Raw genomic sequence first — 13,926 nt, 5'->3', positions numbered from 1 at the left:
TCACTACTTTGTTTAAACTATTTTGTGCCTCCCAGTTTCCACTTCTAGTTTGTGATCCCCAATTCTGTATTTGGTGAGAAGTCTGACTTAGCTTTGCAAATGTCACTGTGGTGAGGAGTTTGCAAATGTGATCATTCCATGCAGAGATCTGTAGGCATCTGGATTGTTGCTGTTTTTGAGTGTTCTTCCAGTGATTCAAATATTGGTAATGTAGTTGTGCACAGCACCAAGCATATTGTTGGTCCTTAACAAATACATATATAAATAATAAGAACGTCCATATTAGTAGGTCATTTTTCCATAATAAAATTGCTGCTTTTTTCAGTCATTTGAAGATAGAGAGCAGTTGCAAAATGTTGATCTTAAGTTGGATTTGAATTTCAGACACCTCAACTATGGGGGTGGTAGGATCTCGGGTATAGATTGGGACAGAATGAATTAGGAATCATTTCAAACACATCATATCTTGGGCTTTTTGCAATTCAGGGTTTGATTCACATCCTTTTCTATTCAGGTCAGTGGTATTTTCCCTTTACTATATACCAGTTACTATGCATTTTGCAATCTATGCTTTATGAGCCCTGACCCAAATTACCACAGATATTGAGTGCCTCCACTTTTGGATGACCAACTTGGGACAACTTTTCAGACATCCTATAGGTCTTGATTGCTTGAACTCTACTACACCAATTTTAGGACCAGTGTAGCTCCTTTGAAATTCAAGGGTGGTGTAAATCCACCAGATGATTCTGGCCCATTGGACCTACACGGGCATAATGGTATAGAAACTCAGTGGTGAATCAGACCCAAAGCAATTACATTTGCATTGAGCTCGTGAGAGAGTGAAGAATCACACAAAATCACTGGTCCCTTTTACAGTTTTGGCCTTATGGGACTGCGTCAAGGTTAACATTACACAGAGCTGTCTGTTTGAAAACTCACCTTTTAAAGTGCCCAAATTCAACATGCATAAGCAGACCCACTTGAAAATTGGATGGACTAGGTTAGAAATAGTGTTCTAAAACTGGAGTCATTTGGTTAAGGGATTCATGAGATACATCCCCGCTCACTCCCAAATTAACCTTGTTTGAAAATTTGCAGGATCTCATAACACATTTTAGTCACAAAACTGCAGGGGGGGGAAGGATCCATGGGTAAAAGCCACATAAAACATCCATCACTGAACTGCTCTGAGATCCAGCACAGAGTACTCAGAAATTCAAACTTTATGAGATATTCATTCACGTTCCAAGAAAAGTTGCACAGGACAGCTCTTAGCATTAGTGAATTAGAGACACAGGTTGCAGCAAATTGTAAAAAAGCCAACATTCTTAGCTTCCTAAAATTCACAGAAAGACTCAGATCATCTGGAGAAATTGTATAACAGTAGAGGACAGCGGAGTGGGGGAAAGTATTCTGTGACAATTTATTCTTTCCATTTCTTCTTCAGGATGAAAAATAGCCAAGAAACAGTGGGAAGAAACAGCACAACAATAGCTGGATTCATTCTCCTGGGCTTTTCTGACATTCCCAGCCTGCAGCAATTATTTTTTTCTGTGTTTCTGGTCACCTACATAGTCACCTTGGCTGGAAACCTTCTAATCATTGTCCTCACATTGGCTGACCCAGTCCTTCATACCCCCATGTACTTCTTTCTCAGGAACCTGTCTTTCTTGGAAATGTGCTACACATCAGTCAATGTCCCCAAGATGCTTGGAAATCTGTTCTCTGGGGATAAAGCCATCTCTTTCATTGGCTGTGCTATGCAAACCTATTTCTCTTTTTTCCTTGGTGGTTCAGAGTGTTTTCTCTTGGCATTCATGGCCTACGATCGCTATGTTGCAATATGCAAGCCTTTGCATTACCCCATGGTTATGAACAGGAAGGTATCCACTGGACTGGCTGCTGGATCCTGGCTCAGTGGTCTCCTCATGTCCTTTGGTCACACCAGCATGGTATTCACCCTACCCTTCTGCAGATCCCATGAGATTAATAATTTCTTCTGTGACATTCCTCCACTGCTGAAGCTGGCGTGTATAGACACCTCTCGAAATGAAATGGCTGTCTTCATCATGGCTTTTTTCTTTGCCATCTTCCCCTTCATGCTGATCCTCATGTCCTACGTCTGCATCATCTCCACCATCCTGAGGATGCCATCCGTGGAGGGCAGGAGTAAGTCCTTCTCCACCTGCTCCTCACACCTCATTGTGGTGACACTGTTCTATGGCTACGCTTGCATTATGTATCTGAAGCCCAATTCCTCCTACTCACCAGACACAGACAAGTTTCTCTCTCTGTTCTACACGGTCATCGCGCCCATGCTAAACCCTATCATCTACAGCCTGAGGAACAAGGAGGTGAAGGGAGCATTCTGGAGAATGGTGCGGCGAAGAAGGTCCGATTGAATAAAGGAATTTGATTGGCATTAAATGTCTCCAGCTCAATTCTTTTAAGGCCTTTATATCTATGTTAGGACCTTATCTGGACCCATTACCATGGTAACTGAGCACCTCACAATCTTTAATGGATTTAACCTCACACTGCCTCTGTGCAGTAGGAAAATGCACTAATTTAAGTTTTAAAGATGGAGCTGTGACAGGTTGAATCACAGAAACCCTCTTGGGGACTGCCACCTGATGTGCTGAGACTACTCCTGAGCCTGTTTCCCGTGGCAGCTAAGGATTTCAGTGCCCTGCCTGGTTTGAGCTAGACACGCTTGCCTGCTGCAAACAGAGACCCAGATCTGAACAACGTCCCCAAAAAGCAGGCTTAATTGAAAACAGCTTAAGAAGTTTTCCTGTCTCCAACACTCAGATGCTCAACTCCAAGTGGGGTCCAAACCCTAAATAAATCCATTTTACCCTGTATAAAGCTTATACAGTGTAAACTCATAAATTGTTTGCCCTCTATAACACTGATAGAGAGATATGCACAGCTGTTCTCCCCACCCCCAGGTATTAATACATACTCTTGGTTAATTAACAAGTAAAAAATGATTTCTTAAATACAAAAAAAGTAGGATTTACTTGACTCCACGTAATAATAGACAGAACAAAGTGAATTACCAAGCAAAATAAAACAAAACAAGACTATGCCTAATACAGTAAGAAAATGATTACAGATGAAATCTCACCCTCAGAAATGTTCCAGTAAGCTTCTTTTACAGACTAGCCTCCTTCTAGTCTGGGTCCAGAAATCACTCACACCCCTGGTGGTTACTGTCCTTTGTTCCAGTTTCTTTCAGGTATCCTTTGGGGGTTAAGAGGCTATCTCCTGAGTCAGCTGACGACAAAATGGAGGAGATTCCAGGGGCTTAATTTAGACTCTCTCATGAGTGGTCCCCCTCCTCTCTCCTTTCCAGAATTCAGTTCCAAGATGGAGTTTTAGAGACACATGGGCAAGTCACATGTCCATGCATGACTCAGAACTTACAGGTAGCGGCCATTGTTCACATGCTACTTTGAACATCCTCAGGTAGACTTCATATGTGGATTGGAGCTTTCCAAGATCCATTGTCCATTAAGTGTTTCTTAACTTGACACTTAACTTGCACATTCCTTTCTAAAGAAGATACCGAAATGCCTTACTAAGGCTACTTAAAATCAATCAAGTACACAGCCAATATTCATAACTTTGAATACAAAAATGATACATGCATACAAATAGGATGAACATATTCAGTAGATCATAACCTTTGCAAAGATATGTTACATGGCATATGTAGTTTAAAACATATCCCAGTTATGTCATATATACATTCATAAGCCTATTCCCATGAAGCATTATGAGGTGTAACATCACAGGAGCATTGAGGTACAATGGTCAAATTTGAAAAGGTGTTTAGGTGCCTCAGTATGCAGATAGGTGCCTAATGGGACTTTCAGAAATGCTTAAGTAGTTTAGGCACCTAACTCCCATTGACGTAGCTACATTTGTGAATCCCAGTAGGCATCTATCTGCATCCTTAAGTACCTAAATAATTACCTCTGAAAATCTGTCTAAGATTGTTAAAGGTATAGATGATGCTGTGGTCATCCTAGCTGATTTAGGAGTCTAAGTTTCATTTTCAAAATGGAGTAAGGCACTTAGGAGCCTAAGTCCATGTGATTGTAAATGAGATTTTGTCTCCTAAGTGCCTAAATCTCTTTTGAAAATGACTTAGACTCCTAAATCAGTTAGGTGTTGCAATTCTGAGTATGCAACATCTAAACACTTTTAAAAATTGGGGCCTGATGTCCTTTTAAAATTTTTCTCAAGGGTCTAAATTTTTTAAGGTATTTAGGTCCCTAGTGGGATTTTCAAAAGCCCCTGGGCACCTAAAACCCATTGATTGAAATATCTGAATACCTTTCAAAACCCGTGCCTATGTTATTTGTCACATGAGAAATCTGTGGCAGAACAGGGAGTTGAATGCATGTCTTCTGAGTACCAGGCTAAAACCATAACCCTTGCACCACACTTCCTTTCTGGTCCATCTTCTGAGCTCATGTAGACTTGTATAATTCTGGAGTAAGGCCACTGAAGTCAACTAGTGAAAGCAGAGTAAATCTGGTGTGACACCACAGCTGTTGATCTGAAAGCTGGATAGTGATGCAACCACATTAAAAATTAAGTTGGAGAGACAAAAAGAGAGAATGCATTAATTATGGAGATGCAGCACTTTGCACACCACCAGAGGTCACTCTTTCCCATTAATATTTACTCCATCCCAAGATTCAAGGAGATCTGTGGGGTGAAATTTGGCTGCACAGGTTGAGAGTTGTTCTGGGACCTAGAGAGCCTTAGAGAGCCACAGAGTCCGTGTCCAGCAGACACACTTAATATTCAGTTTTATATAGATTACCCCTGATCCCAGACTCTTCTCTACTTAGCACTGTAGCAACATTAGTGCAGAGTTAAAGTTGCACATAGTTCCTTGCCTAAGAAATCAGAGTTAAGGCTACATATTCCTTATCACATAAGAGATCATATTATATCACACAAGGGGCAGAGTTAAGGTTATACATGATTTATCATAGAAAATTTCATCCAGTCCAGGTTTATATGTCTTTACCTTCAACCCAAACAAAGTACAAGCAACAGCAGAGTCTCAGAAAGAGTATCTCCCATAATTCCCCTTTCCCAAACTAGTCTCTAGAACCAAATTTTTATACATCAGGAGGACCACATGGTCAAAGAAGGAAAAGGTAACCATCTGCTTCCTAGCAAAGAGAAAATTTCTTTCACAGCTGCATACAAAAGTCCCAAAACTGCAAGAAGCTGATTGTTCTGGCTTCCTATTGATCTAAGTAGTCCTGGCCTTTGGTAGATTGACAAGATCCAAACCCAAACTCCAATTTCTCCACACCCCTACACATTGTCTGCTTTGGAAACCTTTTCTGGGTTTCGAGCCACACAGGTGAGGCATGTATTCTTCCTGCGTTCCTCAGAGTGGAGCTGAGGACCTCGCCTCAGCAAAATCTGCATTGCAAACCAAGGTAACTCTGCTGGGGTCAATGGAGCTAATTTCCCTCTCCTCATCCCAATGTGAATCAGGAATAACTACAATGGAATCAGTGGACCTGATTCCTCTCACGCTCAGTTGGGTGAGAATCAGGAATAGCTTAATGAACGTCCAAAGGCGTGCTGCTATGCTCATTCATCCCAAAGTGAATCAGCTCAATCGAAGGCAATGATCCTTATTCTTTTTTCAGTTACACTGGTGTTTAATTAGGCTAAATCTGCTGAAGTTAGTGGCCTAGTTTATCTGCTTTGTCCATACTGGGCCATGCATCGCACCAGTAACTTGCTGGGAGGAAGGAAAGATCGCTGCAAGATGCTGCCAGATGTTTTTATGGCTTTCTGTTCTCTAGGCCAATTTGAAGGCCTATCAAGCTTGTTTTCACTTAGAGTACCCTCTGGGTTTCCCTAAATTGCAGTAACGTGATTATGGTGTCAAGAGGCCCTTCCAAAAAAACCTCATGGCCAAGCCAGCTGTCTCTAGTTTCTTCTACACCCAGGTCTGGCATTCATCCTGTGCATGGGAAATATGCAGCAGGCTGATTTAACTGGTTTAATGGACCCTTTGCACTGCTGGAGTGTTGAAAAAGTGCTGGAGTGGGGATAGAATATGGCCAAATTGAGTTACTCTGATTTAAATCTGGTGTAAATGAGAGATCTCCCTCACGCACCCCAAGTTTCCAACATGACCTCAGTTTGCAGTGTTTTTTGAAGGCTTTTCTTATTTTCATCCCTACGAGTTCACACACACAAAGACAAGACTAATTAATTTTTCCCTCATTCGTCTTGTGAGAATCAGTAATAATTAATAATGAATTTAAATGCATGCACTGCTACCAGATGACACCTACATACTGCATCAGACCAGAATAATCACGGAGCTGCCTATTCCATCAATTACTATTCACAATATGAAATGCTTCAGCGACTGTCTCCCAAGGGATACAATGCAGATAAATAAAACACACTCATCCTATCAGATAGACACATGCACCCTTTGGAGTCAGCGAAGACCTTCCAGATACGGATTTGGAATCTTGGATCTGCAGTGAAATTTGAAAGCATTCAATTTCTATGTGCCTATAACCTGATATTTCAGTAAGTACCACTCTGTAGTTAGTTGCATTCTTTCTATTTGTTAATAGTGTGATCCTATTTCTAGGAACATTTGAAGAGTCCAATTCTGCAAACACTTTTATGTGTGTCTATAATGCAGCAAGAAGTGAAATTTTGAACTTGGACAAATATACCCGCTCTAGCTTTGATCAAGCTAGTGCACAAAAAATAGCAATCTAGTGGCAGCCGCATGGTTGCCAGGGTGGACTAGCTTCCTGAATCCATACCCTGGTTTTCAGATGGGATAGGACTCAGGATGGGTAGCTTGTCTCCCTGCTTGTGCAGCTATGGCTAAAATGCTATTTACAACAGGTTAGCTTTGTAAAAGTTACAGCGGGTATGTCTACCTGAGCTGGAAATTACGCCTCCAGCTCCAGTGTAGACATACCCCTAGATATGCAAAGTTAGGGGTGTTCTTAACTCAGGTAGGCTAAGCCACAATCACTAACTTGGTTTAAAGTAGCAGTGAAGACACAGGAACTTGGCATTTAACTCAGGTTAGGAGCTTGAGCTATAGCCTATAAGTGAGCCTGCGGTTGGATTTGAATTGATAACTCAAGTTAAAAGCTGAGTTGCCATATCTGCACTGCTGCTTTAAACCAAGTTCACTTATAATGGTTAACTAACCTAAGTTAAGAACACTTTTTTTGCACAGTAACTGTACTTTATGTCTGTGACATTATTTCTTGGAGTAATCTATAAAATACAAAAAGTTACTTACGAGCATGTGTTTGCGTTTACATTTGGAAGGCTACTGTGTTTTAGTAAAGTTTGGTTTGTAGATAGGGTGACCAGACATCCCCCCACCCCTGTCCTGATTTTTCACACTTGCTATCTGGTCATCCTATCTGTAGACCAGTCACATTAAGGTTCCTATTTACACAGCTTTTCTGTGTCTGGAACAGAACAGAATCAGATTTTAGATATTCTATGCAATGAGCACAGATAGAAAGGAACAATCAGTTGCACACATACAAAATGCAAAATGACTGCCTAGGAAGGGCTACTGCAGAAAGGAATCTGGGGATCTGGAGTTATAGTGGATCACAAGCTAAATAGGAGTCAACTGTGTAACTTTCAAAAAAGAAGCAAACATAATTCTGGGATGTATTAGCAGGAGTGTTGTAAACAAGACACAAGTAGTAATTCTTCTGCTCTACTCTGCGCTGATTAGACCTCAGCTGGAGTATTGTAGCTAGTTCTGGGTGCCACATTTCAGGAAAGATGTGGACAAACTGGAGAAAGTCCAGAGAAGAGCAACAAAAATTATTAAAGGTCTAGAAAACATGACCTATGAGGGAAGATTGAAAAAAAAAAGTGGGGGTTGTTTAGTCTGGGGAAGAGAAGAAAGAGTGAGGACATAAGAGTTTTCAAGTACATAAAACATCGTTACAAGGAGGAGGGAGGTAACTTGTTCTCACTAACTTGTGAGGATAGGAAAGGAAGCAATGGGCTTAAATTGCATCAAAGGTGGTTTAGGTTGGACATTATGGAAAATCTTCCTTTCAGGGTAGTTAAGCACTGGAATAAATTGCCTAGGGATGTTGTGGAATCTCTGTCATTGGAGATTTTAAAGAGAAGGTTAGACAAACACCCATCAGAGATGGTCTAGATAATACTTAGTCCTGCCGTGAGTGCAGGGGACTGGACTTGATGACCTCTCAAGGTCCCTTCCAGTTCTACAATTCTATGAAAATGGAATTCTATGAGTGAGAAGCAGTAATTTTCTCATTGAAATCATTGGCAGAGATCTGCTAAAAAACAGATTGCTGGAAACAACTTAAGCCATCCATTCTGAAAACATTTAACTACATAGTTTAGTTCATATTAGCATCCTTTAGAAACCAGGGCCAGATTTTTAAAGGTATTTAGGCACCTAAAGGTGCAGATAGGCACCCAGATATCTCAGATAACCAGTGTAAGTATAATTACTTAAGTGTTTGCAGGAATAAGGATATGAATAAGAACCTATTCGTGTATGTCATCTACAGAGGAGAGTTAACATTTTTTGGGTGCTCTAATTGAATGTCCATTACTTAACATATCTTTAAGTGTAATCTCAATTTCCTAGGTTTGCAATTATTTTTTGCAGGGGAGGGTGGATAATTATAATATACCTGTAATGTTTTTGTATGCTTAAATTGTTGATATATATTCTTAGTGGTAACCGCATATTGAGTTATCATTTCAAATATTTGTTTTTGAAATAGTGCAAATTTTCTCACTATCATTCATATTTTTACCCTTACCCTCCTTTTTCCAGTGGAATAAAAAGTGGTGAAATTTAAGTACTTATGGAAAGTAAAAAAAAAAAGATTCCCTTCTCTATTCACTTACTTCCGCCCCACCCCCCCCAGAAAAAAAACTTGGGAAAAAAAAACAGAATAATGAAAGAAAAGGTGAGGGAAAATACTTTACTTTTGTTTGCTTCTCTCTACAGGAAAGTTGTGAATCAAGTTTTAAAATGGAAGAGAAAATGTTTTCCCTATCACTTTCTCTATTTTCAATTTCCCTCAGATAACTAACTGGAAAAAAAAGTGAAAAAATATATTGAAAAAGAGGTGAAAAATCTGGAAATTTGAAATGAACATTTTCCCATAGAAAAACAGGGTAGGTAAATAATTTTGAATCAAGTGAAAATGCCTCATTTTACTTCTTATTTATTTGGAGAGACTATAAATAAATAAATAAAAATAAATCGCCAATGGAATCCACACTTTTTTTAAAACTAGCATTTTTTATACATCTCCTTGAATATTTGGAAGATTCTCTCTCTCCCTCTATTTGGCATTCCAAATACCACGTCACCATATGTAGGATTCTGGAAAGAATTACCCCTTCTGATTTCACATTACTGAATGTCTTCACATACGTACGTTCATCATAAAAAGCAACAAGAGTCCTGTGGCACCTTATAGACTAACAGAAGTATTGGAGCATAAGCTTTTGTGGGCGAATACCCACTTTATCTGACAAAGTGGGTCTTAACTCACTGAAGCTTATACTCCAATACTTCTGTTAGTCTATAAGGTGCCACAAGACTCTTGTTGCTTTTTACAGATCCATATTAACATGGCTACCCCTCTGATACTTTTACCATGAGAGGTTAAAGTTTAATAATTATTATTAATTATTGTTATTGTTATTGGTGTTTGATTTCATTATAGTACAATATTATTAACTGTAATCTCCTCACAGCATAACTTGTCTCAGGACCTTTACAAGACATAAAAGGAACAGAGGGTCTTCTCCTCAGTCGGTGTAAAATGGAATCAATAAGCCAAGTCCTAACCTGGTGCAAAACCAGCCATTGCTCCCCTGGAATCAATGGGTCAGATCCCCACCTGGTGTAAGTCAGCCATAGTTCCATTGGAGTCAATGGGGCCAGATCTGCTGCTGATATAAAATCGGCTGTAGCTCCTTTTGAGTCAATGAGAGAGATGCCCAGTTGGTGTACATCAGCCAGCTGGCAGTATGGCCTCATTCAGTAGCTTTCACATTAGTTGAGTAACTGGGCCAATTAAAAGAATGCACAGTTCCTTACCTAGTCAGCAGTAAATGGAGAGTCAGGAAGAACCTGAATCAAAAACCAAGGACTGAAACTTTGGAATGTTTAAAATCTCAACCAGAATTCAGATCAGTATTTTTGAATCTTTCGTCCTACTGGGGTTGTTTCCTTTTTTCTGCAGGATGGAGTATGGGACAGGAATGGCAGGAGGAAACCACACAGTACAGAACAAATTCATTCTCCTGGGATTTTCCACCCTTCCCAGACTGCAACACTTGCTATTCTTTGTGTTTTTATTGAACTACTTGATCACCGTGACTGGAAATCTCCTCATCATTCTCCTCACATTGGCTGACCCTGCCCTTCACACTCCCATGTACTTCTTCCTCAGGAACCTCTCCTTCCTGGAGGTCTGCTACATATCAGTTACCATCCCTAAAATGTTGGCCAACCTCCTCTTGGAAGATAAGACCATCTCTTTCATTGGCTGTGCTGTGCAAACCTATTTCTCTTTTTTCCTTGGTGGGGCAGAGTGTTTTCTCCTGGTGACTATGGCTTATGATCGCTATGTTGCAATATGCAGACCTCTGCATTACCCTGTGATTATGAACAGGAAGGTGGCCACTGGACTGGCTGCTGGATCCTGGCTCACTGGTCTCCTCTTGTCCTTCAGTCACACCAGCGTGGTATTCACCCTACCCTTCTGCAGATCCCACAAGATTAATCATTTCTTCTGTGACATCCCTCCACTGCTGAAGCTGGCATGTGGAGACACCTCCCGCAATGAAATGGCTGTCTTCATGGTGGCTCTGTTCTTTGTCTCCTTCCCCTTTGTGCTAATCCTCATGTCCTACATCAGCATAATCTCCACCATCTTGAAGATGCCCTCGGGGGCAAGCAGGAGGAAGTCCTTCTCCACCTGCTCCTCGCACCTCATGGTGGTGATGCTGTTCTATGGCTCTGGTGCCATTATGTATCTGAAGCCTAATTCCTCCTACTCACCAGACACAGACAAGTTTCTCTCTCTGTCCTACACGGTCCTCACACCGATGCTAAACCCCATTATCTACAGTCTGAGGAACAAGGAGGTGAAGGGAGCATTCTGGAGAATAATGGGGAGAAAAAGGTTTTGTTGAATCATAGAAATGTAGGCCTTGAAGAGACGTTGACAGGGCATCTAGTCCAGCCTCCTGCACTGGGACAGGATTAAGTATTCTCTAGACTATCCCTGACACATATTTGTCTAACCTGTTCTCAATCCCACTCAACCTCACTCCTTCCCCATGACAGAGAGTCCACAACCTCCCTAGATAATTTGTTCCAGTACCTAACTACTCTTACAGTTAGGAAGTTTCTCCTAATGTCCAACTTATATCTCCCTTGCTGCAATTTACACCATTACTTCTTGTTTTGTCCTCAGTGATTGAGAAAAAAAATCACCCTCCTCTTTATAACAACCTTTTAAATACTTGAAGACTGTTATCATGTCCCCACTCCATCTTCTCTTCGCCAAACTAATCAAACAGTTTTTTCAATCTTTCCTTTTAGGCTATGTTTTCTAGACTTTTAATCGCTTTTGTTGCTTTCCTCTGGACTTTCTCCAATTTGTCCACATCTTTCTTGATGTGCAGTGCCCAGAATTGGACACAATACTTCAGCTGAGGCCTTATCAGTGCTGAGTAGAATGGAATAATTAATTCTTGGGTCTTGCTTACAATACTCCTGCTGATATATCTGTAGCAGGGTGGTTACCCGCTCCTGCCCTTTGGGGCTTGAAACAGCCCTAGGAAAGGGCTGTGGCTGGGGCAAGAAGCTTGGGCTGATTGGGGGAAAGCAGTTCTCAGCTATGGCCATGTCCCAGTCAGGCCCAGCTGGCCGCTATAAGAGGCAGGAACCCAGACTGTCTCTCCGTTTGTAGAGGGAGATGAGTCTGGCTGCAGGGAGCTAGAGACAGGGTACTTGAGTAGAGCAGGGCTGGGGAAAGGCAGAGGAGCTGGGGAGCTCCAGCCTGGAAAGCCCCAGGCTGTGGCCTAGCATAAGGCCAAGAGGTACTGGGGATTACAGGGGGCAGCCCAGGGGTAGGCAAATGCAGCAGGTCCAAACCCAATCTTTGCATATGATGAGTGGCTGATATTGCAGTCTGCCCCAGTGAATGGGGGCTAGATGGAGACCAGGCAGTAGCCAAAACTGAGGCAAAGTAGGGATTATGGGTTCCCCAGGGAGGGGAGACCCAGATTAGTGGGGTACTGCCAGGGGGCAGCACCCCAGTTAAAAGGGCACTGGGGTCCAGAGAAGGACAGAGGCCAAGAGGACAGGCAGATCCATGGTCTGCAGAGGGCACTCCTGGCTGGAAAAAGAGCTAATTCCCAGAAGGCACCAGCAGGAGGCGCTGCAGGGGTGAGTCTGCCCATCTACAACATCTGAGAATGATGTTCACTTTTTTTGCAACAGTATTACATAAATTGATTGATAAATATGGCTCAATTCTCTCTCTTCAGCAATGAAACTCATTAAGGTCTAGCTTCTGATCTTATGTATATGACTTTAATTCTGGAGTAATACAGTACCACCAAAGTTAATGGAGTTACTAAAGCAGTGTAGGAAATGCTTTTCCCATCCCACAAAATTATTTGAGATTAAAAAAATCCTTCCTGAAAGAGGATGAAAAGTTGAAACCTGAAAAAAAATTGTGAACTACTACTAAATAATAATAAAAATTGATTGTGTTAGTTGAAACATTTTGATAATTTCAAAAAATATATTTTGACGTTTGTTATTTTTTTATAAATTAACTAAAGTTTCTAAATAAAGTTTTTCTAAATAAAAATAATGTTTTTGAAGCAGAAAATGAATGTTTCATTTAAAAATGAAAATGTTTCATTTAAACTTTCAAGTTTGTTTGAATCAGGAGTTCTGTCAAAACTACCCCTTCCCTGAAAACACAGTTTTGGTTTTAATAAATAGGTATCTTCTGACAGAAAGTTTTGTTGTCAGATTCCTGTCTATCTCTAGGAGATGGACTGGGGTAAATCTGGAGGGACAGTAGTAACAAGAATTCACTCAAAAGTCTCCCCACAGGCTTTAGCTCTTTGGTGCAGATGGAAGTTCAACAGCTAAAGGCTGTGGGGAGGCATCAGGTGCATTCTTGTAATGATAAAATAGGTTGTGTCTTCCAAGTAATTAAGGGAGGGAATAGTTAATATTGGTGATGCATTGGTTAGTTATTTAATTGATTATTAGAGCTGGGCAATTTTGAGGGGGACAAATTGTTTATTCGCCAAAACATGAAACTCCCTGCCTATAGAGCCAGCCCTGGAGCAGGGAAAGAACTACATTTCCCAGCATTCCCTTGGCCACTATCAACAGGAAAGGGAGGGAGGAGGGAGTATGGTAGCTGAAACCTCATGCTGCAGCTTGCTGTGAATGGAGAGATCACTGCTAGAGCAGGGTGGCACTGTGAATGAGGAGCAAGTGTGCCCAAGGAGTAGAAGGCTTTGGCCCAGATATCCCCTTCAGAAGACATCCCCAGACTGGATTAGGGATACTGGTGTGACCTCACCTTGCAGCCCCCAAAGAAGGAATTGGTGGACTAAATGGACTTTACATCTCTCTATCTGAAGCCTAGCAAGGGAGGTACATGTATCCCACTAGAATTTAAAATGAAAAGTAAGGGAGGGGAGGCTCTGCTAGAGAACTTGGACCGCTTTAGATACAGTACCAGGCACGTAGGAAGATTTCCACTTCTGAGCCAGGGAAGCAGAAATTGACTTTTCCTTTCCAGATTTAGCTAATATTCAGAAAGG

At 41.2% G+C, this 13,926-nt stretch overlaps 2 protein-coding genes across 2 annotated transcripts; both read left to right on the top strand.

Annotated features, from left to right (window-relative positions):
- Window positions 1-1,451: 1,451 nt before the first annotated feature.
- On the top strand, window positions 1,452-2,405 carry LOC120383580 (olfactory receptor 10A7-like). The gene has a single exon (XM_039501740.1). The coding sequence runs from the start codon at window positions 1,452-1,454 to the stop codon at window positions 2,403-2,405; it is 954 nt and encodes a 317-aa protein (XP_039357674.1).
- Window positions 2,406-10,305: 7,900 nt separating this feature from the next.
- Window positions 10,306-11,259, top strand: LOC120384041 (olfactory receptor 10A2-like). Its single transcript, XM_039502360.1, has one exon. The coding sequence runs from the start codon at window positions 10,306-10,308 to the stop codon at window positions 11,257-11,259; it is 954 nt and encodes a 317-aa protein (XP_039358294.1).
- The last annotated feature ends 2,667 nt before the right edge of the window (window positions 11,260-13,926 follow it).

Source organism: Mauremys reevesii, linkage group 15, assembly GCF_016161935.1.
Source record: "Mauremys reevesii isolate NIE-2019 linkage group 15, ASM1616193v1, whole genome shotgun sequence".
Classification (NCBI taxonomy): Eukaryota; Metazoa; Chordata; order Testudines; family Geoemydidae; genus Mauremys; species Mauremys reevesii.
Note: the sequence above shows the minus strand (reverse complement) of the source record. Positions and strands in the feature narration are given on the sequence as shown.